The sequence below is a fragment of the Thalassophryne amazonica genome, chromosome 4 (assembly GCF_902500255.1).
Source record: "Thalassophryne amazonica chromosome 4, fThaAma1.1, whole genome shotgun sequence".
Lineage (NCBI taxonomy): Eukaryota > Metazoa > Chordata > Actinopteri > Batrachoidiformes > Batrachoididae > Thalassophryne > Thalassophryne amazonica.
Genome location: NC_047106.1, coordinates 18,716,228 through 18,740,821, shown reverse-complemented (window position 1 = coordinate 18,740,821; position 24,594 = coordinate 18,716,228). Strand labels below are relative to the sequence as shown.

Sequence of the window (24,594 nt, the reverse complement as noted above, 5' to 3'; positions counted from 1 at the left end):
CAATGTTTGGCGAAATTCTATCGTAGGTCTTGGATCCTTTGGATCTATGAAGCTTATCGTTATCAGTATTGATATCGGCGATATTGGGCCTGTATTTACTTGGTATCAGATCAATACCAAAATTCCCGGTATCGCCCACCTCTACTTTCCGAGACCTTTCGGCGCATGCACATTGGTACGTCAATCGTATGCTAATCGCGTGAATGACGTAGTGGGTACTGACTTTGTGATTGGCTGAGAATTTACATACCAGGAGAAACAACCTATAAAATACTCGCTGGTTGCAATGGCAAAATTATCTTCTACTATTGCCGCCAAGGGTTGTAAAAGTGACCTTGTCTATTAATTAATTAACTATTGTTATTACTATTTTTTAAGAAGCAGGGACAGATGCCTTATTCCTTCTTTCTTTTTGTCTTTGTTAGATGTAGGGAACAATCCCAAATCACTACACTTTGAAAACAAGAAGGGGAAAAAAAAATCTATCAACCCCTCCCCCACCTCCACCCCAAAACAAACATACAACAGCAAGAAAACCCCCCAAAAAAGTGATCAAGAACGTGCAATATTTCCAGTGCTTTGGAATTCACAATCTCGCTTATAATAAGCAGATTTGGCAACATAAAGATGCCGCCACACCTCTTTGCGTCGTCATTTAGCGCCGCGTGTGTTTGCAGCTGATCTGGAGTCAGTTCGCTATCACGCGGATCGTTGAATCAGCAAATCAGACGGCGCTCGCTCACAGCAAACTGACGTCAGATCGGTGAACGGGGACGGAAGTGGGATCCCGGTTGGCGCGTTCGTGCAGTCAGTTGGCGCCTCAGCGACGTTTAGCGGCTGTTGTCTTCGGTGGTGGAGCAGTTTGCCGTGTTCTGCTGTATTTAAGTAATTTATTCTCTTTGCTGCTTAATAAACTCATCATCGAGCGACATGGTGAGACTGTCAGAGGGAGCGATATCGGTAAGACTTACCACGTTTTTCATTGTGCGAAAGTGCCGCAGGTGGAAATAATTTACTGCAAGTTTTGTGAGGAAACAACTCTTTATTATTAATGTCGGAATGTTTTGTTTAAATATTGTAGCGTTAACGTATTAACGGGAATCTTCGTGGCTGTGATTGTGGTGACTTAACTAATCTTAAATATTTTACGTATACGACCATTTTCTTCAACTTCCACCATAGATTTTCAATTGGATTAAGATCCGGACTATTTGCAGGCCATGACATTGACCCTATGTGTCTTTTTGCAAGGAATGTTTTCACAGTTTTTGCTCTATGGCAAGATGCGTTATCGTCTTGAAAAAATGATTTCATCATCCCCAAACATCCTTTCAATTGATGGGATAAGAAAAGTGGCCAAATGTCAATGTAAACTTGTGCATTTATTGATGATGTAATGACGGCCATCTCCCCAGTGCCTTTACCTGACATGCAGCCCCATATCATCAATGACTGTGGAAATTTACATGTTCTCTTCAGGCAGTCATCTTTATAAATCTGCGTGATGATTTACCCTCTTTTAAGAGTTTGATAATCCTCTCCTTTGTTTCAATTGACATCTCTCGTGTTGGAGCCATGATTCATGTCAGTCCACTTGGTGCAACAGCTCTCCAAGGTGTGTTCACTCCTTTTTAGATGCAGACTAACGAGCAGATCTGATTTGATGCAGGTGTTAGTTTTGGGGATGAAAATTTACAGGGTGATTCCATAATTTTTTCCTCAGAATTGAGTGATTCCATATTTTTTTCCCTCTGCTTGGTCTAAAAAAGTAACCGTTACTGACTGCCACAGTTTTTTTTTTTCCTGATTTCTTATAGTGTTTCTTAAAGCCAGAAAGTTGCCATTTGAAATGACTTTAGTTTTGTGTCATGTCTGTGATCTGCTTTTTTTTCTACAAAATTAAACAACTGAATGAACATCCTCCGAAGCCGGTGATTCCATAATTTTTGCCAGGGGTTGTATAATTTGAGGACCACTGCATTGTTTTGCACTTGTATTTTGTTGTTGCCAAATAAAACATGTACTTGCCCCGTTTACAACTTCTAAATACCTTTTATTGAAAAAGGGTCAAAATCCATTTGATATAACTTAATTGTTTAAAACAATGTGGATTTAACTGCTTTTACACAATTTGGTTGGACATGTTTCCAGTGTTGGACATTGGGTCCAACACCGGTCCAGTCCTCTACCGCAAATCATAACCTGTAACTGTAAGCATTTGACAGAAGTTGTCGACCAAAATGACTCAGAATACAACCCCTGGCTTACTTTTTTAGACCAAGCAGAGGGAAAAAATATGGAATCACTCAATTCTGAGGAAAAAATTATGGAATCATGAAAAACAAAAGAACGCTCCAACACATCACTAGTATTTTGTTGCACCACCTCTGGCTTTTATAACAGCTTGCAGTCTCTGAGGCATGGACTTAATGAGTGACAAACAGTACTCTTCATCAATCTGGCTCCAACTTTCTCTGATTGCTGTTGCCAGATCAGCTTTGCAGGTTGGCGCCTTGTCATGGACCATTTTCTTCAACTTCCACCAAAGATTTTCAATTGGAATAAGATCCGGACTATTTGCAGGCCATGACATTGACCTTTTGTGTCTTTTTGCAAGGAATGTTTTCACAGTTTTTGCTCTATGGCAAGATGCATTATCATCTTGAAAAAATGATTTCATCATCCCCAAACATCCTTTCAATTGATGGGATAAGAAAAGTGTCCAAAATATCAACGTACACTTGTGTATTTATTGATGATGTAATGACAGCCATCTCCCCAGTGCCTTTACCTGACATGCAGCCCCATATCATCAATGACTGTGGAAATTTACATGTTCTCTTTAGGCAGTCATCTTTATAAATCTCATTGGAACGGCACCAAACAAAAGTTCCAGCATCATCACCTTGCCCAATGCAGATTCGAGATTCATCACTGAATATGTCTTTCATCCAGTCATCCACAGTCCACGATTGCTTTTCCTTAGCCCATTGTAACCTTGTTTTTTTCTGTTTAGGTGTTAATGATGGCTTTCGTTTAGCTTTTCTGTATGTAAATCCCATTTCCTTTAGGCAGTTTCTTACAGTTTGGTCACAGACGTTGACTCCAGTTTCCTCCCATTCGTTCCTCATTTGTTTTGTTGTTTTTCTATTTTTGAGACATATTGCTTTAAGTTTTCTGTCTTGATGCTTTGATGTCTTCCTTGGTCTACCAGTATGTTTGCCTTTAACAACCTTCCTATGTTGTTTGTATTTGGTCCAGAGATTAGACACAGCTGACTGTGAACAACCAACATCTTTTGTAACATTGCGTGATGATTTACCCTCTTTTAAGAGTTTGATAATCCTCTTCTTTGTTTCAATTGACATCTCTCGTGTTGGAGCCATGATTCATGTCAGTCCACTTGGTGCAACAGCTCTCCAAGGTGTGATCACTCCTTTTTAGATGCAGACTAACAAGCAGATCTGATTTGATGCAGGTGTTAGTTTTGGGGATGAAAATTTACAGGGTGATTCCATAATTTATTCCTCAGAATTGAGTGATTCCATATTTTTTTCCCTCTGCTTGGTCTAAAAAAAGTAACCATTACTGACTGCCACAGTTTTTTGATTTCTTATAGTGTTTCTTAAAGCCAGAAAGTTGCCATTTGAAATGACTTTAGTTTTGTGTCATGTCTGTGATCTGCTTGTTTTCTACAAAATTAAACAACTGAATGAACATCCTCTGAGGCCGGTGATTCCATAATTTTTGCCAGGGGTTGTATAATCAGTTTCAGATCAACACACAGACAGGAGGAACAGCAACTTCAGTTGTTGATTCTGTGGTTGGACAACATTCCGTGCTGTCTTCGTCTTTCTGTCTTCTTCAAGGAGCCACCCAAACCCCAGTTTGTCTTCCCTCACCACATCCGTAAACCTCCCTTCAGCCAGTGGCTGCATCCTCAGCATCCTTCTCCTGAGATACCCCATGTTCCGAAACCATCTTAATCAAGCTTTTCAACCTACCATCCCTGGTTTTCAAGACCAGGCACCTAAGTGGCTCTATTCTACTCTTTTTAGATACTTAGATATACCTTAGTATACACTAGTAGTTCTATCTTAGAATTGGAATGTACAGTGGCTTGCAAAAGTATTCGGCCCCTTGGTATTTCACACATTTTAATTTGTTTATGGCGTTTCAAATACAAAAAGTACATCAGGCTTCTCAATATAAAAATTTCTAAAATTGTTTTCCTTAGACTCAAACTGAAAACAAATCTCTACAACTTGATATAAATTAATTAAAAATAAAAAAGCCAAGATGATGGGTTGCATAAGTAATCAACCCCTTTTGTATAGTACCTGTAAATAATCAGTTTGATTGCCAGTTTTCTTCAGACAAGTCAGGGGATGGATACATGAGCATTTCCAAGTTAATGAATACAACCCCTGGCAAAATTTATGGACTCACCGGCCTTGGAGGATGTTCATTCAGTTGTTTAATTTTGTAGAAAAAAAGCAGATCACAGACATGACACAAAACTAAAGTCATTTCAAATGACAACTTTCTGGCTTTAAGAAACACTATAAGAAATCATGAAAAAAAGATTGTGGCAGTCAGTAATGGTTACTTTTTTAGACTAAGCAGAGGAAAAAAATATGGAATCACTCAATTCTGAGGAAAAAATTATGGAATCACCCTGTAAATTTTCATGCCCCAAACTAACACCTGCATCAAATCAGATCTACTCGTTGACATTGACCCTATGCCATGACATTGACCCTGTGTCTTTTTACAAGGAATGTTTTTGCAGTTTTTGCTCTATGGCAAGATGCATTATCATCTTGAAACATCCCCAAACATCCTTTCAGTTGTCCAAAATATCAACGTAAACTTGTGCATTTGATGATGTAATGACAGCCATCTCCCCAGTGCCTTTACCTTACATGCAGCCCCATATTATCAATGACTGTGGAAATTTACATGTTCTCTTCAGGCAGTCATCTTTATAAATCTCATTGGAACGGCACCAAACAAAAGTTCCAGCATCATCACCTTGCCCAATGCAGATTCGACATTCATCACTGAATATGACTGTCATCCACAGTCCATGAATGCTTTTCCTTAACCCATTTCTTACAGTTCGGTCACAGACGTTGACTCCAGTTTCCTCCCATTCATTCCTCATTTGTTTTGTTGTGCATTTTTCGATTTTTGAGACATATTGTTTTAAGCTTTCTGTCTTGACGCTTTGATGTCTTCCTTGGTCTACCAGTATGTTTGCCTTTAACAACCTTCCCATGTTGTTTGTATTTGGTCCAGAGTTTAGACACAGCTGACTGTGAATAACCAACATCTTTTGCAACATTGTGTGATGATTTACTCTCTTTTAAGAGTTTGATAATCCTCTCCTTTGTTTCAATTGACATCTCTCGTGTTGGAGCCATGATTCATGTCAGTCCACTTGGTGCAACAGCTCTCCAAGGTGTGTTCACTCCTTTTTAGATGCAGACTAACGAGCAGATCTGATATGATGCAGGTGTTAGTTTTGGGGATGAAATTTACAGGGTGATTCCATAATTCTTTCCTCAGAATTGAGTGATTCCATATTTTTTTTTCCTCTGCTTGGTCCTAAAAAAGTAACCGTTACTGACTGCCACAATCTTTTTTTCTTGATTTCTTATAGTGTTTCTTAAAGCCAGAAAGTTGCCATTTGAAATGACTTAGTTTTGTGTCATGTCTGTGATCTGCTTTTTTTTCTACAAAATTAAACAACTGAATGAACATCCTCCGAGGCCAGTGATTCCATAATTTTTTGCCAGGGGTTGTTATGTCTTGAACTTTATTTGCATCAGAAGTACAAATAATATGGCACTCTATGGTAATCTGTGTGGAGTAGACAGTTCTCAAAAACTGAGTGACTGTGCAAGAAGAACAGTGAGGAAAGACACCAGACAACCCAGAAAAAGTTTTGGAGAAATTGTGCACAGTGCCGATTCTGCATTTTGTATCTCCAGTTATAAGCTGGCGATACAAGTATAAGCTTCATCTTTCAGGGTCCCAGCATGCAACACATGATGGCATAATTGCAGTCTCAGTGGTTACTGCATTCTCCATGTTAAGTGGCGTTAACGTGAACATGTTTTATCAATAAAATTTGTGTCCGAAGAACAGGATGGGAACACTTGCATATTCTTGGATGTCAACAAACTTTATGAATGATGTCCAGGAATTTAATTAAGTTGAACTTGCAGAATGTGCTGTAGAGAAAATGTTTTATCACAAGTTGTGAATGGTTTTATGTTTGTGTGTGTTTTTTATCTATAGTAATCCTCATAGGGTGTGTCTAATGTCAACTATATGAGCTTTAAAAATACGAGGTCTGTTAGAAAAGTATCGGACCTTTTTATTTTTTTCAAAAACCTGATGGATTTGAGTCACATGTGCTTGCATGAGCCAACCTTGAACCTTCGTGCGCATGCGTGATTTTTTTTCACGCCTGTCGATTGCATCATTTGCTTGTAAGCAGCCTTTGTGTGAGGATGGGTGAGTCTCTCGTTGTTTTTTTCTTTGCAAGGAAATGGCGGAACGACTGGAGCAGCGTGACTGCATCAAATTTTGCCAGAAACTGGGTGACAGCCAGGTGGAAACCTTTCGGATTATTCAGACGGCTTTCGTGACGATCCTCTGGGCATCACACAGATTAGGAGCAGTACAACCGGTTTAAAGACGACCCCACAATGGTGGAGAGCGTGCCGCGCTCCGGGTGGCCAGCAGCATGCTGAAATGACCAGATCATTTCCAAAGTGAACGCTGTGGTGATGCGGGACCGTCGTGTGACCTATCCAAGAAAATGCGGAGAGGTGGACATCAGCACTTTATCGTCACATTCCACTGTGACAGAAGATTTGGCCATGAAAGAGTGCAGAGAAATTCATGCCGATGGCTTTGGCACGAAGCTGATGGCGGAGCAAAAGCGCCACCGTGTTGAAGGCCTCACAGGACATGTTGTGACATGCCCACCTCTTCCACCATTCGGAAGATTCAGACGGCTTTCGGTGGGCTTTTCAGGTCGGTGACTATCCGGTTTAAAATGCATTGATGTGTTTATTTTTAAGTATGTATAATAGAAAACAAACTGTCAAAAAAAATCAATAAATTAGTTGCTGTGTATCTTGAGGAGTTGCAGCGTTAATTGATGGATGTTACATTTTGACATGTTTGCAGGATATTGCAAGTGGAATCAAGATCCAAAACCCAGTGCTTCAGTTATTGGTGAGTAACTCAGTCACATAAAAAAAATTATATTAATTATCTTCTGATGTATTGATTAGCTCCTCCAGGCTGACATCTTAACGTTACTTTATCCACTTAGGGTGCGTTTTATTAAACTCTGGTTTGTCTGTGAATCCATACATTATTGCTAAAGCAGCAAAAACTAATAAAATGTCTGTTTTAGTTGAACTTTATATCAAATTTAAACACATTATTTTTCAGAACATTCGTCGGATTGATGGAGGAAGTGGTCAGGCTCGTTTTCGGGTGATGATGAGCGATGGACGCTTCACTCTGTCCAGTAAGCCTCATGATCCTCTCTTATGTTGCCAGCTCATGTTATCAAAACAAATTTTCTAAAAACCTTTGTTTTTTTAGTATTCTACTTATAATAATAATTTATTAATTGATATAGCACCAACTCACAAGTAGCTTCACAAACATAATTTAAAAGCAGAATAAAATGAAATAAGATTAAAACACAATAAAAAAAAATTAAACATAAAAAGGTAAAAAGTAAAATAAATAAAAGGAATTAAAAAAAAGACACACAATCGTATAAAATACTAATGATAAAACAGGGAAAAGAAATGTGTTTTCAGCCTGGCTTTAAAAGTCTCCACATAGTCCGACTGTTGTGTCTGCGCAGGCAGATCATTCCACAGAGCTGGGGTGTGGTGATAAAAAGCTCTGTAACCCGCTGACTTTTTCTTCACCCTAGGGACACACAATCGGCCTGCACCCTGTGAACGCAGGGCCCGAGCCGGCACATAGGACTCAACCAGGCCGGCCAGATAGGGGGTGCCAGTCCGTGAACAATTTTATAGGCCAATAATAACACTTTAAAATCTGATCTCAAAGAGACCGGAAGCCAGTGAACGGATGCCAGAACCGGTGTAATATGGTCAAACCTTCTGCTTCGTGTCAGAAGTCTGGTAGCAGCATTTTGAACCAGTTGAAGACCCCTGATGCTGGACTGTGGTAAACCAGAAAACAAAGCATTACAGTAATCCAATCTAGAAGAAACAAAAGCATGAATCAGAGTCTCAGCATCAGCCATAGACAGGATGGGATGAATCTTTGCTATATTTCTTAGATGGAAGAAAGCAGTCCTTGTAATGTCCTTAATGTGGAGGTCAAAGGACAATGTAGGATCAAAAATTACCCCAAGTTTCCTCACTTTGCTACCATCAACATTAACGCTTGTACGATTGTCCGGGACAAGTGTAAAATGTGATCGGACGAGCAATACCTGTAAGTTGTTTTCTCATTTACATCATGTCTTGTCTTGCACCTCGCAAGAAAGCGTCTTCGGTTTTTACCGCCACTCTCCATGCAGTGGACAGTGGGAAAACATGATATCGCAGGGTTCTCCCCAGACGATGGGACAACGGCGCCACGTCATCAGTGTTATGACAGAGCCATCACACTCTGCCCTGCTCTCAGGTAGGTTTTTATAATACAGCCAGACTGTTTGTGCTGAACTGCTGGCTTCCCCGCCGGCAGAGAGCCGAGCAGCTCTGCAGCTGAGCGAGAACAGTGGGGAAAAAAACTCTGTCAAAAGTCTTCAAGTAGAAAGAGCTCATTCTGCTTGCATGGCTCCAGAAATTCATTTATAGGCTTTATTTTACAGTTAAAAGCCTTCATGTGTCCAGTGTTTGCTCAGATACAGTGTGAGAGTGAAGAGTCTCTCGTTCCCTCACAGAGAGAGAGGAGAGGGAAAGACGGAGAGAGAGAGGGAGAGGAGAGAGAGAGAAAGGAGGAAAGTTATTAGACGCTACAGCTGTAAAAAAAAAAAAAAGCAGTGAAACAATTTTAATAAACGATCATCTTCACCACACCGCCTCAGTGAAACAGTCAAGTGTGGAAAAACTGATTCAGAAAGTTTTTTTTATCCAGGATTCATCTTTAAAAGAGCAGATTCACCCCTTTACTTCTTCCAGAATTTTTTCATTTTCTTTTTATTGTTGTTGTTTATGCACCAATGACACCAGATCAAATTACTTGTATGTGAGAACTTACTTGGCAATGAATTTAATTCTGATTTGACAATCAAATCAGTCCAGATTTAGCTCTTGTTCAAACAAGACAATTAGGGGTTTTATATATATACTCAACAAAAATATAAACGCAACACTTTTGGTTTTGCTCCCATTTTGTATGAGATGAACTCAAAGATCTAAAACTTTTTCCACATACACAATATCACCATTTCCCTCAAATATTGTCACAACCAGTCAAAATCTGTGGTAGTGAGCACTTCTCCTTTGCTGAGATAATCCATCCCACCTCACAGGTGTGCCATATCAGGATGCTGATTAGACACCATGATTAGTGCACAGGTGTGCCTTAGACTGCCCACAATAAAAGGCCACTCTGAAAGGTGCAGTTTTGTTTTATTGGGGGGGGGATACCAGTCAGTATCTGGTGTGACCACCATTGCCTCATGCAGTGCAACACATCTCCTTCGCATCATCCGTGAAGAGAACACCTCTCCAACGTGCCAAACGCCAGCGAATGTGAGCATTTGCCCACTCAAGTCGGTTACGACGACGAACTGGAGTCAGGTCGGGACCCCGATGAGGACGACGAGCATGCAGATGAGCTTCCCTGAGACGGTTTCTGACAGTTGTGCAGAAATTCTTTGGTTATGCAAACCGATTGTTTCAGCAGCTGTCCGAGTGGCTGGTCTCAGACGATCTTGGAGGTGAACATACTGGATGTGGAGGTCCTGGGCTGGTGTGGTTACACGTGGTCTGCGGTTGTGAGGCTGGTTGGATGTACTGCCAAATTCTCTGCAATGACTTTTGGAGACGGCTTATGGTAGAGACATGAACATTCAATACACGAGCAACAGCTCTGGTTGAACATTCCTGCTGTCAGCATGCCAATTGCACGCTCCTCAGATCTTGCGACATCTGTGGCATTGTGCTGTGTGATAAAACTGCACCTTTTAGAGTGGCCTTTTATTGTGGGCAGTCCTAAGGCACACCTGTGCACTAATCATGGTGTCTAATCAGCATCTTGATATGACACACCTGTGAGGTGGGATGGATTATCTCAGCAAAGGAGAAGTGCTCACTACCACAGATTTTGACTGGTTTTGTGAACAATATTTGAGGGAATGGTGATATTGTGTATGTGGAAAAAGTTTTAGATCTTGAGTTCATCTCATACAAAATGGGAGCAAAATCAAAAGTGTTGCGTTATATTTTTGTTGAGTGTATATATATATATATATATATATATATATATATATATATATATATATATATACATATATATATATATATTTTTTTTTTCTTTTAATAAGTATGCAATTCCACTCAAATGTTGAAAAAAAAAAAAGCGAAACTGTCAACATGACATAAAAAAACTGCACAGATGCAGTGTCATTTTTAAAGAAGAGAGCAAATGTTATGTCCATCAGATATTGTGTTTTTAAACTTTTCAGTGACATTTATTTTCTTAACATGGACAGAAAAATACAAAAAAGAACTTTGATATTACAAAATAAGTGTAAATTTTTTTTTGTCTATTATTCTTGCTTTCAATGCATCTAAAACCAGTCAAAATGACTCTCAATGCGCACCGCCTTGGGCGATAATTGCCAACAGCATTGCTATACTAAAAATTTCTGGGGAGAACCCTGTATCATGTCTGCTCAAGACCATTGTATGGAGTGTGCGTTCGTAGCATCTTCTTGCGAGATCCTGTGGCGGGAAACATTAGGTAACGAACATCGCATCGATTAACACGCCTTTTGAAGAATATATTGAGCAGAATGGTCTTTTCTAAAACCTCCAAAACCAGGGCCAGATACCAGGGAAAACACCAGTCAAATGCAAAGCATCAACCCCTGCCAGTGTAGAAGCTATCAAAGAGGTTTGAAGAGAAAGGAAGACAGAGAAGTTGTGAGTAGCTGGACACACGATTATCTGTGGCTGGGCACAAGGAAGAAGGACAACACAATATACTGCCATGTCTGTCAGGATTTTCCTTCAATTGCGGACCAGTAAGGCATTTTAAATGTTGAAATAAAAGAAATTGATTTGCTTTATCAAAAAATATACTGGCAAATGATCATGCATTGAACAGTGATGAATTCAGAAATCACACAGGATTGCATATTGGCAGATGCATATTGGCATTTACCAATTATTTTAATTTTTTCCCCCAGTTATGAGCAATCGCAGGAGAGAAACATTATGAGCTATGTCTTGGTTAATAGATTAAAAGGTTAGAGGCTATGCATGCAATATGTAATAAAATTTATTTTTGGGAACTTAAATTTTACCACCCACACAGAGAAGCAATTTATGAAAAAGTGTAATTTCAGTACTTCTACTGTAGCATGCCCCCAGACACCCCTAGGTGACACGTGCCATTGGCGTATGTATCACGTGCCTTCGGCACATTTCACGCGGCTCACGCCTGCGGCGCTCACTTGTCCAGATGACCAGCTTTTCCTATCGGACAAGTAACCCTGGCGGTTTACTTGTCCTATGGACAGGTACACTAAAAAGATTAATGTCAATGTCTGCTTTGTCAGTATGATGTATAACACATGAACCTAGGCTAAGCGCTAGCTGATGAAATTGATGCCGATGTCTTGCTGGACCAAGAACCATCATTTCAGCCTTATCAGAGTTCAGAAGTAGAAAGTTGCTAGACATCCAACTTCTCACTGCTGCAAGACAGTCCTGTAAAGATTTTATGTGAACAGGATTTCCAGCAGCTATTAGCATATACAACTGAGTGTCATCAGCATAGCAATGAAAAGCAACCCCAAAATGCTGCAAAATGTTCCCAAGGGGTGCCATATACAGGGAAAAAAGCAGGGGACCCAGAAAAGATCCCTGCGGAACCCTGAACTTCATGCCCCTAAAATCAGAGGTAGTGTCATTGCCCAAAACACAGTGGGAACGACAAGACAGATAAGACGTCAACCACGCAAGAGCAGTTCAGTAATCCCGAAATAGTTTTCTAGCCTATCAAGTACAATATGATGATCAACGATGTCAAACGCAGCACTGAGATCCAGCAACCCCAATACTGTAGTAGTGTCCGAGTCCATTGCTCGCAGAAGATCATTAACTACTTTAATAAGTGCTGTTTCTGTGGAGTGATGTTTTCTAAAAGCAGACTGCAGTGGCTCAAAAAGATCATTCTCAGTAAGATAGTCCACAAGCTGCCGTGAAACCACCTTTTCCAGAATTTTAGAGCAGAATGATAGATTTGATATTGGCCTATAATTTTGACAGGTGGCTGTCCACGAATAAGAAATGCCACCGTATCAAACAAAAACTTTGAGTTATGCTTGTTTTTGTTCATCACTTCAGAGTAATAGGCCTGCTTCGTAGCCAATAAAGCATGCTTATAATCTAAAATAGCTTCACGCCACGCAAGGTGGAACACCTCTAGTTTGGAACTACGCCATTTCCGTTCCAACCCTCTAGCCTTCTGCCTAAGGTCACGCAAATGACTGTTGCACCAAGGTGTCTGTGCCTTGGGAAGGCATGGCCTTAATAGAGGAGGTACAGTCTTATCAAGTGTGGTTTTTAGCACTAAATTCAGGCTACCCACAAGACTGTCTACCAATTGAAAATTCATCAAGCTTCACATTTTGCACCAGGCATTTCAGAATAAGTAACTTGGAAGTTCCTTATTCTGAAATGCTTCATGGTGCAAAACGTTTGCTCTGACAGATGCCTCATAAAAGTTCAGGTAACGTAGCATAAGAAATTTAAAAAGTCTGGCCCGTTTCTAGTTCATTTTATTTGTGTGCGTCTTATGGGCCTTTCACACTGAATACGTCAGATGCGTCGAATGCTTCAAAAATCGGTCTAAAAAGCATTATTTTCAGTGAGACGCGTTGCTTTTTAGATGCGTCAGATGCGTCGCGTCAAAAGCCAAGCTAAACCGACGCTTCTGACGGGAGCGCGCATTGCCGCTTGTCAGCAGGCTGACAGAGTCAAAGTTCAATCCAGTCCAACTTTCGACGTTTTGAGCTGTGACGTACCTTTGCGTTGTCCAATTGGAACAGCGCGTCGAGCCAAAACATGGAAGATGGGTGGCAGAAACCACTAATCTCTACAAAATGGATCGGTGTAGAAACCACTGATCTCTACAAAATGGATCGGTACAGAAACCACTGATCTGTGCAAAACATACGTGTTACAGGACTGTTCATTTATGAAGCAGTTTTCTGAAGAAAAATCCTTTGAAATGTTTTTTGTTGTTTGTTACCTCAGAATTTCTGATTACTGTTAAAAAAAAAAAGTTTAGAACATTTGTAATTAAAATAGCTAAATAAATCAATAAATGGTTCTTTAGAAACCACCCGTTATTTCAGATTAGATAATTTCTTGTTTAACATAAGGAACCTCTGACATTTATTTTTAGACATATAAAATAACATGGAAATGTGTACATTTTTTTAAGTCTGGTAGATTATTTATCTCATTTCAACCAGAAAAACAGACACTGTAAATAAATACAAATGTTTATTATAAATGCAACAGGAAATAATTTAACAATGACTGCAGTGTGATTGTAAAGTAGGATTTCTGTGACATAAACCTCATGATTTTTTTTTTTTTTTAATATAGTCATTTCAACTTGTAATTTCACCAAAATATGTAATTGCTTTTAATGTTGTGATCAGGACAGAGTCATTTCTAAAATATGAATTTGAGCACAATAAGTGGAGAGCTTCTACCTGTGCAAATATCTTTGGACTTTGATTTCATGGAGATTTTTAATGATCCGTTGATTTATTGTTAAAATATAAAATGAAACAGCTTTTTTAAAAAAATAATAAAATAGTTGCTGTTGAAAGAGCCTTTTATTTAGAAGCAGGTGATGTTCTGCTGGATTCTCTGGACCAGATGAAGGTCTCTTCTGCAGCTTTGAACTCTGGTGGTGTTGCTGAAGACACTTTTGTCCTATTTTGAAGAGCAGAGATGTTTTCTTTCGACTGGACTTCGTGGTGTTCAGCTCATCAATGGAAGTTTGGTTGTCTGCACAGCAGATGTTCCTCATTGGGACAAATAAAAATATTTCTTTAAATATAAAGAAACACTAAACAGTTTATATATAAAAAAGGGAAAAAAACGTTAACGATGGAAAAAAAAAAAAAAATGCCCGAAAAAATAAGTTATTTAAAGTTGAGCTTTTGTGGTGTCTGAAAAAAGCTGTAGCTTTATTTGGTAAAAATAAAAAAGACTGAACCATTTAGAAATTACAGCGGTCACTCAGATCAACTGTGCTAAAAGGCTATGCTAACGTTAGCCGATCATTAAACTTTCACAGCAGTTCAGTAAACATCACGTTTTATTTTATTCTCACCTCAATAAAGCTGCAGAACTAAACTCTGTTGGGCAAACTGGGATTTGCATATATCCAAAAAGTGCCTGAAGGCCGGCTTCTCCGTGCGGGTCGGCCCGCTGTCGCGGTTCGATCGACATCCCACCAAGTCGTCAGTCCTCCCTCGGTCGGCGTCACTCCGAAAGTACCTGGAAAAAAAAAAGCTTCTCCCAGCAGGGTGATGGGAGAATCGCTCTACTGCTGTTTTTCAAAACTTTTTTGTGGTTCAGGCGACACAAATTCAAGATGGCTATCGCTGAACTTTTTCAGATATGTGGAAACAGCCAGAGTGTGACGTGTCAATCTCCGCCCCCTTGCCACTTCTGAAGCAACGCGTCTGACGTCATACGTCAGATGCGTTAAAAACGCATCTTGATGGATCGGAAAGCGTTGACAGATTGGCCTAAAGTATGCAGTGTGCAAGGCCCATTAGAGAGCACACGGGGATTAGATGTGAATTTCGAGATTCTGAAATGTAGCAGCAAAGGAGAGTGAATGTTTTTTAAATGCTGACTGACGCTGAATGATGACATGCTGCACTGCACTTATGAGAGAGAGTGAGATTGATGTGCGCTGTTGATGATCTCTGTGAATGAAATAGACTTGTTTTGTCTTTTAAGTGCTGGAGAGCATTATTGTACTTTAAAATGTGCCCTTCGACTTTATACTGAAGCAGCAGCGCTGGCTGGTTCCATGCTTCATTGGCGCTGCGTGTATCAAGGAAAGCGAGAGGAAAGAGCGATCGATATCGGGTAAAATTGTCCAAGACTTGTTAATGAAATCAGCAAAAATTTGATCGCAATCTCTGTTCGAGGTTGTTCAGGTTGGCCTGCTGATAGTGCCTGATTTCCATTAAACACGATGTTATACTGAATAAGGTGTCATGCTCTGGTAGCAGCTCTTAGCGGTTAGTTGAGACATTAACAGGAGACGTGTTGAGGATTTCTTGAGTTTGTTCGAACTTCTCAACTGTCTGCAAGTTCTGCTGTGATTAATTTGTTTACATCTCTGCAGACTTCATGCTCTCGACCCAGCTCAACGCCTTGGCTGAGGCGAACAGACTGGCACCGAACTGCGTCTGTCTTATCAAGAGGCACGTAGCCAATGAAACTGAAGGATGGACGGTAGGTTGACTTCCAGTTGCTCTTTTGTAGAGTTAGATATCTAGAAATGCTAGAGTTCTGAATCATGCAGAGCTAAGGCTTACTGTGGAGAGTTGTTTGCCATTACCAAATGGGGCAAGAGGTGAACATGAAGTACAGGTACCTAGATGTGTATTATTTTTGTATTTTTTTGCAAAATCTTATTCTATCACAGGCATCTGTCAGTGTGCCCCAGACATGTTGTTGCACTTGTACAGTGACTATATAGCAGCCTTATCTTATGCCATGTTGTTCTTAAGATCAACAAATGACCTGAGTTGAAGCCAATACTACCTGTGAAATGTGGTTAGTTTGTAGTTGAAATTAGTGTGGCCTGCAGGGATACTTGATGCAAAAAGTAGTTTTTCTTGTATATATCACTTTTTTTTTTCCTTCTATGTGGAGCTCACTTTTTTTAATACTGTTTCTCTTGGTGCAAGTTTAATAACGAACAGGTGCTTGGTGCGTCAGAGTGCACACAACAGCATGTGCTGTTACTTAAGGAAAAACTACAAAATCACTGGGAATCGCTCTTCTAAATATTTGCACACCTTCACTTTTCCTGGATTAAATTGGTGAACATGTTTCACAAGTGTTTAATTGCTTCTTAATGAAATCCTGATCAAATGCTAATGTTTTTTTTTTCAGATTTTTAGCCTCAGTGTTGGCACTCCATAAGGATGCCAATGCCAACACTTTTCTGAAAGTACTTCAAATATTTAGTTGATTTTTTTCATTTACGATTAGTGCTTTTATTGTGAAGCATGTTGAAGAAAGTGATTAGCAGCGTAAAAGCAGCAGTAGTCCACAGTGGTTCTTCATGTTCACACAGCAGGTTTTTGACTTTGAATACTTATTTACACCTCAAGCGTGTTCTTCTGATGGTAGTTCCAGAGGTCACAGTGAAGGTACCTACCCAGGCTGTTTGTCTTTCTACAGGCGGTTGTCGTTATTTTGGATATCGACATCATCAAGACCTCCGCGGAGATCGCTGGTAAAATAGGAGATCCCGTCCCGTATAGTGAAGGTAACAGGCGTGTTTTCGCAATAATCCAGGAGAGGTTTGACGGTTAAATGTGCATTGTAGTGACTAAACTGATGCAAATATCAAACTTTTCTTTGCAGGGTCAAAGTAAAGTCCAGCAGCCACAATCGGCTCCAAATCCTCCGGCTTGTCTTCCGCTGCAGCTGCAAAATGACAACACGGGTATTTTTATTTATTATTTATTTTGCTTTCCTTTTGTAACATAAACATGAATCAAAAAGGAGTGAATGTCAGATTTTAATCGTTTTGATCTCTCCAGCAAATGGGTGGGTTTGGAAGGAGGGCCAATTATCAGGTTTTTAAACTTCCAACAGTCATCCATCAGAGAGAAAGATTAAATCAACCTTATAATAGTGATATTTAATCAAAATCAATTTTATACTATTTTGTGAGCAAGAATTGGTTTGTGGGAGAGGGCGGGGCTTGGTTGGAATCACCCTGTCTCTGTTCTGCAGAGGTGACACAAAAAAACACCTTCCCGTGGGCTGCTAAAAGGGGGTCTTAGTGGAATCTATAACCCTGGGTTTGATTCCACTTGCTCTGCCTGTCTGCATCCTTGAACAAGACACTTCCTCTGTATTGTCTCAGTCCACCCAGCTGTAAACGGGCCACAGCCTCTGCTGGGGAAGTAACTTGGCAATGGTCCTGTAGTTCCATCCAGTGGACGTCGTAGCCTCTCATCCACTTCACACTAAGGAATCCGGGGATACCACAGCCACCAGTGAACCTCAGTGCCTGTATGGGGCTTACTGTACTCCGAGCCATAATTTAGCTGGGTTTTTTTTTTTGTTTCTTTGTTTTTTTTTTTTTTTTTTTTAAGAGGTGCGGGACTTCCAGGTGGCATGACTCCCCCCCAAAGTGAATACAATTTTGGCAGGAGCCAAAAACTACCCCGAAACTGCTTGAAGCTCAAAATTGGATCTGTTAACAAAGATATTGAGATGTCCACCAGATGGCAGCATTGCTTTGATACTGTGTGTGTCTGTGTGTGTCTTTTAATTATTTGTTCAGCACACCACTCACTGATATTTTTTGCATGAAACTGTAAAAACAGTTAGGTGATGACATTAATCTCCTCTTGGATTCACTTTTTAATGATTTTTCTGCAACCTTGGTGTCTGCACCTAATCTCACACATGCTTTTTTAATGGACAGTAGTGGCGATACAGTGAATGTTTGCACCTGAAGGAATGTCATTTGTCTTTTTTTAACATTTTTTTTTAATGCTGTGTGTCGGAGTGTGCTCCGCTGTTTTAGCGAGCAGCTTCCTCACGTCACAGCTGTTGGTTTTTCGCTGCATGCATTGGTTTAATTAAGTGAGGAGGAGCCCGTTAGTGCTTTGAACTCTAATCCTGTGTGTGAGGTGCACACTTTGGGGGTTGTGTGGTGATGTATGGCACTTGTTTGACTGCGAAGTTGTCATCTCTGAGGGTGACGAGCGGCTGCGGTTTGTTCAGCGTTCACACTCGACCGTGATTCTGTGAAATGTGAATCATCACGACATAAAACGCCGGATGGCACATCTCCACTTGGTTTGACACGTTCTTGGTGTTAGAGTTGAGTCAGCGGTGGTAAATTTACTTTAATTAAATCTCTTGAATGAGGTGAGATAATATTGTCAAACATTTGCAACTCAAAGGAAAGTGGATTTTTTTTTTTTTTTTTTTTACTTGTTTCCGCACACTGTGTTTGACTCTCACTGACTTCTCTCTTTGCTCTTCATAGGGTAACAGATAACTGAAACAGTCATTCACTTAGTGATACAAGTATCAGATTTGGCATGATGTTTTTCATAAATCCGTGTTTGAGGGGGAAGAAAATGCTCCAATCATATTGAAAAGTATAACACTTATTTGTCTGATCATAAATATTCCAAAAAGGTATAGTTTGGATTATCTATAACTGAATGTTATGGGGTAAAAATGGCAGAATGGTGACAAAGGTCAGTTTCAGTTTGTACAGGATTCAAAAGTTAAACTTACTCCAATTTTGGGTAAAAGGTGGTGCAAATTGTTGGTTGAGCTAATAAATGGGATAGTTTTGACTTGAATGCTTGGTTTGCAAAGTACATGTCAAACAATGTGGCATAACATCGGATTCTATGTGACATATGTTACCCTGTAACATGACAACTAAGCATGACACATTGTGCAAAACTATTCCTTTTTAAAACCCTGTTAACCAATAATTGCATCCAATTTTACAAAAATTGGAGCAACTTAAACTTTTGACTCCTGTACAAACTGAAACTGACCTTTTGTCACCATCTTGCTGTTTTTACCTCATAACTCCATAACATTCAGTCATACATAGTCCAAATGATACCTTTTTTGGAATCTTTGTGATCAGACACATAATGTATGGCTTTCAATATGATTGGAGCATTTTAAAATTTTTGACCCCTGTGTAATTCTTCTTTGACCCCTACCTGGCTGCCATATTGGATTTTCAAGTGGCCCGCACTTTTTTCTCAAACACTGATTTATGAAGAACGTTCATGCCAAATCTGATGCTTGTATCACCAAGTGAACAATTCTGCCCCAAAATCAATTTGTCTGCTCCACTGTCATGATAATTTGTTTCTCCAGCAGTGAACAGAGGGTCCAGTAGAGATTTTGTGAAGAAGGGTCCGCCAGCCACGCCCACTACTCCTGCAGGTGCCTCCAAAATTGTGCCCATTGCCAGCCTCAACCCCTATCAGTCCAAGTGAGTCTGTTCTCCAAAGCAGAGCCAGCGTGGCCTGTTAAATGTACACCTTAAGGACCCCAGCACACACAAACTCCATCAGACAAACCTGCCAGTGTCTCTGGCTGTGTTTTGGTCATTTCAAGCTCTAAGTTGTTTTTGTGTTGCTGGTCTTGTTGAACTGTCCTCGCCAGGTGGGCGTTCAAATTTTAGCATCTGTGCTTGGTGGCCAGCTTTGAATGGTGGACCTTCTTGTTGGGGAAAGTTAGAAAAATTCTTGAAAGATACTGTGCCTAAATATTGGTGAGGTTGTGGTGGTAGTTTGAAATTGATGCACCCATCCGTGTTGAGACAAAAAGTGGAGTGTGGAAGGAATTTGGAGAGGCACTGGAGAATGACGTTTCCTCAAAGTGGTTCTGACAAACAGCCAGACGACTCGAGAAAGGGAGGCAGTTCTTAGCCCAGGCTGTTTTCAGTGAGGTTGGAGAGCTGCTAACCTGAACCGGGGATGTCCTCAATGGTACTGACGTACGCTCCTTAGAGGAGGCACAGATGGAAGAATCATGCATCCTCTGGTGGCATCTCCCTAACAGACATCACTGAGGTCAAAGAACTCCTCAGTGGCACATCCCTCTGAGATGCTGAAGTCTCTGGATCTTGTTGGGCTCTCATGGCTGACATGCCTATACAGTGTTACAGTGGAAGTCTGGGACAGTACCTCTGGACTGGCAAACTAGAATGGTGGTTCCAATTTTTTGAAAGGGTACTTGAGAGGAATCACAGTTCTCAGCCTCCCTGGGAAGGTTCTGCCAGGGTGCTAGAGAGAAGTCTTAGACTGATAGTCGAAATTTGAATTCAGGAGAGTAAGGGGGTTTTTATGCTGGACATTGAATGATGGGACCAACTCCTTTACTCTCGGAAGGATATAAGAGGGGTCTTGGAAGCTTGCCCAAGTTAGTCTACATACATTTTGTGGACTTGGGAAAAGCCCTTCGACAAAGTTCCTCAGGGTGTCCTGTGTGGGGTGTACCAAGAGTATGGGGTACTGGGTCCACTGCAACGGGGGATCAGATTTTCTCTCTGATCACAGTAGAGCCAGTGTCTGTGTTCTCAGTATTTCACCAGACTGATTCCCGGTGGGTGTTGGACCTCTGCCAGGGCTCCCCCTTGCCAATAATTCTGTTTGCGATCTTCCTGGATGGGATTTCAAGGTGCAGTGAGGGACAGGAGGGTGTCCAGTTTTGTGCCCTCAGAATTGCTTCTTTGCTTTTTGCTGATGATGTGGTTCTGTTGGTTTCTTCAGACTGTGACCTTTTGACCTTTGATGTGCACTGGGTAGGTTTAAGGCAGAGTGTTTCAACACTGGGATGAGGATCAGCACCTCCAAATCTGAGACCATGGTCTTGTGTCGGAAACAGGTGGATTGTTCCCCTCTGGGTCAAGAGTTATTGCCCCAAGTGGAAGAATTTAGGAATCTCAGGGTCTTGTTGGGGGTAAGATGGAACATGAGATTGATAGGTGATTGGGGTTGTGCCTGAGGTTTCTGTGGACGCTGTACTGAACATTTGTGGGGGAGAAAGAGGTGAGCCAGAAGGTGAGATTCTCTATTTACCAGCTGATTTACGCTCATATCCTCACCTATGGTTGTGGAACATACGTAAAGACTGAAAGTACACAGTTGTGGAATAAAACGGTGGGGAATGAGGTTCCTCTGTCAGGTATTTTGGTTTACACTCATGGTCAGGGTAGGAAGATTGAAAATCCAGAGGGACTCTGAGTAGACCCGCTGCTTCTTGGTATCGAAAGGAGGCCTGCTGAGGTGGTTCGGGCATCTGGTGATAATGGTCCCTGGTCATCTCCCTAGGGAGGACTTCCAGGCATGTCCAACTGGAAGGAGACCCTGAGGAAAACCTAGGACACGCTTGAGTGATTGTAGTTTGCTTGGGATCACCTCAGGGTGTCCCAGGAAGACTTGGAGGATTTGGCCATATAGAGAAGTGTAGGATGAGCTGCTTGGTGTACTGCCACGGCGACTCTGACCCAGACAAGTGATGGAAAATGAATGAATCGAGGTCGGTAAACATCTGCAAAATGAATAATAATCCATGGTGTGTGTTTGGTAGGTGGACCATCCGTGCACGTGTAACCATAAGAGCGGCATCCGTACGTGGAGCAACTCTCGGGGTGATGGCAAACTCTTCTCCATGGAGATCGTGGATGAGAGTGTAGTTGTCACTGTTGCATAGGTCTCTCTCTCTCTCTTTCTTTCTTCCTTTTTGCTTTGGAGCTCCTGAGTCTTGAATTTCTCTGGGCTGTAAAATAGCTGTCTTGAGTTCTTCATTGTGCCACAGTGAAGATGAAGTAAATACTTTAAGAATGTGTAAATATTATGGGATTAAGAGGAATAAAAATTGGATCAATGAAATGGAGCAGTGCAAATTAAGTTTGTAATTTTTTTTCCCTGCAAGTTATTATAATGTTTTCATTTATTATTGTCAATCAATTGTCAGTTTTTTTTTTAATAGGTTTATACTTATTTGCATATTTTTAGTTTAGGTTTTTTTTTTTTTTTTTTTTTTTTTTTTTGTATTCTGGGCATGTTAAAGTGATTGAGAATCGTTTTCCCTTTGCTTTAATAATTCACTTATTTATGGTGAGGTGGGTGGGCGGAGGTATTCGGTGACGCTGATATCTTTGCTTCCTTTCTCACTGTGTGTTGTGAGACTTGGACGTTAACCAGGAGATGACTGGATGTTTTTGCTACGACGTCCCATAGGATCCACGGTGTCATTTTGTCAGACTTTTCTAACCTGTTGACACCTCACCGGAGTCAACAGTTAGACTCCTGTCAGGCGTCACACTTGCATTGTGAGGGTCCATCAGGTGCAGCGTCTTGACTCTGTAAGGGGTTTGTAACGGCATGAGTTAGCACATCGATGCCTCAGAATTGAGGACCTCAGTGGCCCCCAATGGGGTGCTCACCTATCACTTGGCTGCTGCACATAGGGGGCTACTGTTTGGAAGGTGGGGTTGGGCCAGTTGTCTGCCTGGGTGATTGCCATCCAGGACCCTGGCACCTTTTTTTCCTGTATGATCAACTCTAATTTGGTATTTTTGTGCATTGCCGAAGTGTACTTTTTATTACTGGCATTTATTCTTTTATTATTGGAGTTTTTCTTCTTTTGTGCTGTGAATCTATGAAAAGCACCATATACATCATAATAATAATAAAATAAGTCCCTTTGGCTGCTCTCTTGTTTTGTTTTTTCCACTCTGTTGATTTGGCACAAGTTTTATGCTGGATGCCTTTCCTGACGCAACTCCATATTACATGGAGGAGTGTGGCAGCGGTGAGGTTTGAACAGGGAACCTTTCGCACTGAAACTAAGCGCACTAACCATTTGGTCACCACCCCTACCTACCCTAATAATAATAATAATGTTTATTTAATAACAATGAACACGTGGTGTCTTTTTTTTTTTTTTTTTTTACCCCTTATACAAGTCACAGGACCAACTAAACCATTGGGGGGGAAAAAAAAAGTAATTTATACTCCAGAAAATGTAATTATTTTTTTCTGTATTGTGGCACTTTGGTTAATTGTACATTTAAAACCTAACTAACCTGCCTCAGTTGGTCATGATGACTAACTTGGCCAGCAAAATTAACTGCTTTGGAAAGTTGTTTGTTGACCTTGTTTTTGAACAGATGATGCATCTTATTTATTTAATTTGGGGAGGGGGGGTTATATAAATTTTAGTCTGTTACATTCTATAAATAATTTGCTCTTGTAATTAAGATGTGGGTAGTTGTGTGTAACGAACATTGTAAATTCCTTCTTTTCTCGCTCCTAGTTGCCTTTTTGTGACCACATTAATGTTAATTATTAACATGATCTTAATTTTAATGCAGTCGGAGATGAGAGTCACCGGTTTCAACCAAGAGGTCGACAAGTTCTACAGCCTAATTGAGACGGGCAAGGTGAGCCGTGGCCCCAAACTGTGATTCACTGCAGTCTCATTACCTACCAAAGCTGCCTCCTGCTGTGCTCTTAAAGACGGATTTAGCTGCTCATTGTTCTGTCAACATCTGCCTGTCCTTCATGAGTCCAAACTGCAGAGACGGAGAATTAGTTATCCGCCCGTATACCCCACACACACACACATTAAGCAGCTTATGATCGCCTGCCAGTCTTTGTTGAAACTGTTGCCTCCAAAACTCTTTGAAGTCTCACACGAAATGAATCTCTTGGACCAGGTCTACTACATCCTCCAAAGGCAACCTCAAGATCGCCAACAAGCAGTACACATCGGTGAAGAATGACTACGAGATGACCCTTAACGGAGAGTCCACCATCATCCCCTGTGAGGACAGCAGTGACGTCCCCATGGTCCATTGTGACTTTGTCTCCATTGGTGACCTGCCGACAAGGAGAAAGATTGCCATCGTGGGTAAGGAGCGCCGGTAGTCAGTGTGGGATTAAATCCACGACAGGCGTGAAACATCCCCTGAAATTTGTACAGTTCTACATTGTTGTGCTGTTTAAGATTGCTTTAAGCTTGTATGTATCAGGTAGTTTGCTTTTGTGTTTTTTTTTTTTACATCTCTGAAATGCACTGGTTCGTGATTCAGTTGTTAGTTATAGATCGAGATGGACTCACCCTGCTGTGATTAGATATTTTTACCCGTAATCACTTATGTTCATAGGGAGGTTGGTGATATTAGCAGAGGTGTCCTGCTATGTGTCTTAATAGCCTGGAAAAAGTCCAAAGGAGCAAAGTAGTGAAAAGATGCACTGTTCATTGAAAGCCAAGATAGGTATGTCCTAACTTGTCCTCTGACACGCCAAAACGGAGGCGTTCTTTGTCTCGCTCATCAGCGAATCGTCGTGACGCGTGAGCCTCTGCGCGGCTTTCCATGACAAAATCTCTGGTTAAAAGTGAAATCTGACGGAAAATGGCTGATGTCCAGCTCTTGTGATAACCAGAGAAAGAGCACACGACGGTCTCGTATCCACAGAGCCATCAGCTTAGAAATTATCCAGTGGTTTGTGCGTCGTCGTCGCAGCTCAGAGCGCGGTGCGCCGACCGTCCTTAAAGC

At 40.9% G+C, this 24,594-nt stretch overlaps 1 protein-coding gene across 1 annotated transcript in view; it reads left to right on the top strand.

The window, feature by feature from the left end:
• Positions 1-808: 808 nt before the first annotated feature.
• The window catches only part of rpa1 (replication protein A1), a 64,060-nt gene continuing 40,274 nt past the window's right edge, over positions 809-24,594 (top strand). The window contains 12 exon segments of the mRNA XM_034169160.1: positions 809-960; positions 7,207-7,254; positions 7,477-7,555; positions 15,637-15,746; positions 16,704-16,791; positions 16,891-16,971; positions 19,401-19,515; positions 21,618-21,640; positions 21,643-21,719; positions 23,407-23,475; positions 23,752-23,763; positions 23,765-23,945. Coding sequence (XP_034025051.1) covers positions 931-960; positions 7,207-7,254; positions 7,477-7,555; positions 15,637-15,746; positions 16,704-16,791; positions 16,891-16,971; positions 19,401-19,515; positions 21,618-21,640; positions 21,643-21,719; positions 23,407-23,475; positions 23,752-23,763; positions 23,765-23,945 — 913 coding nt within the window. The 5' untranslated portion in view covers positions 809-930.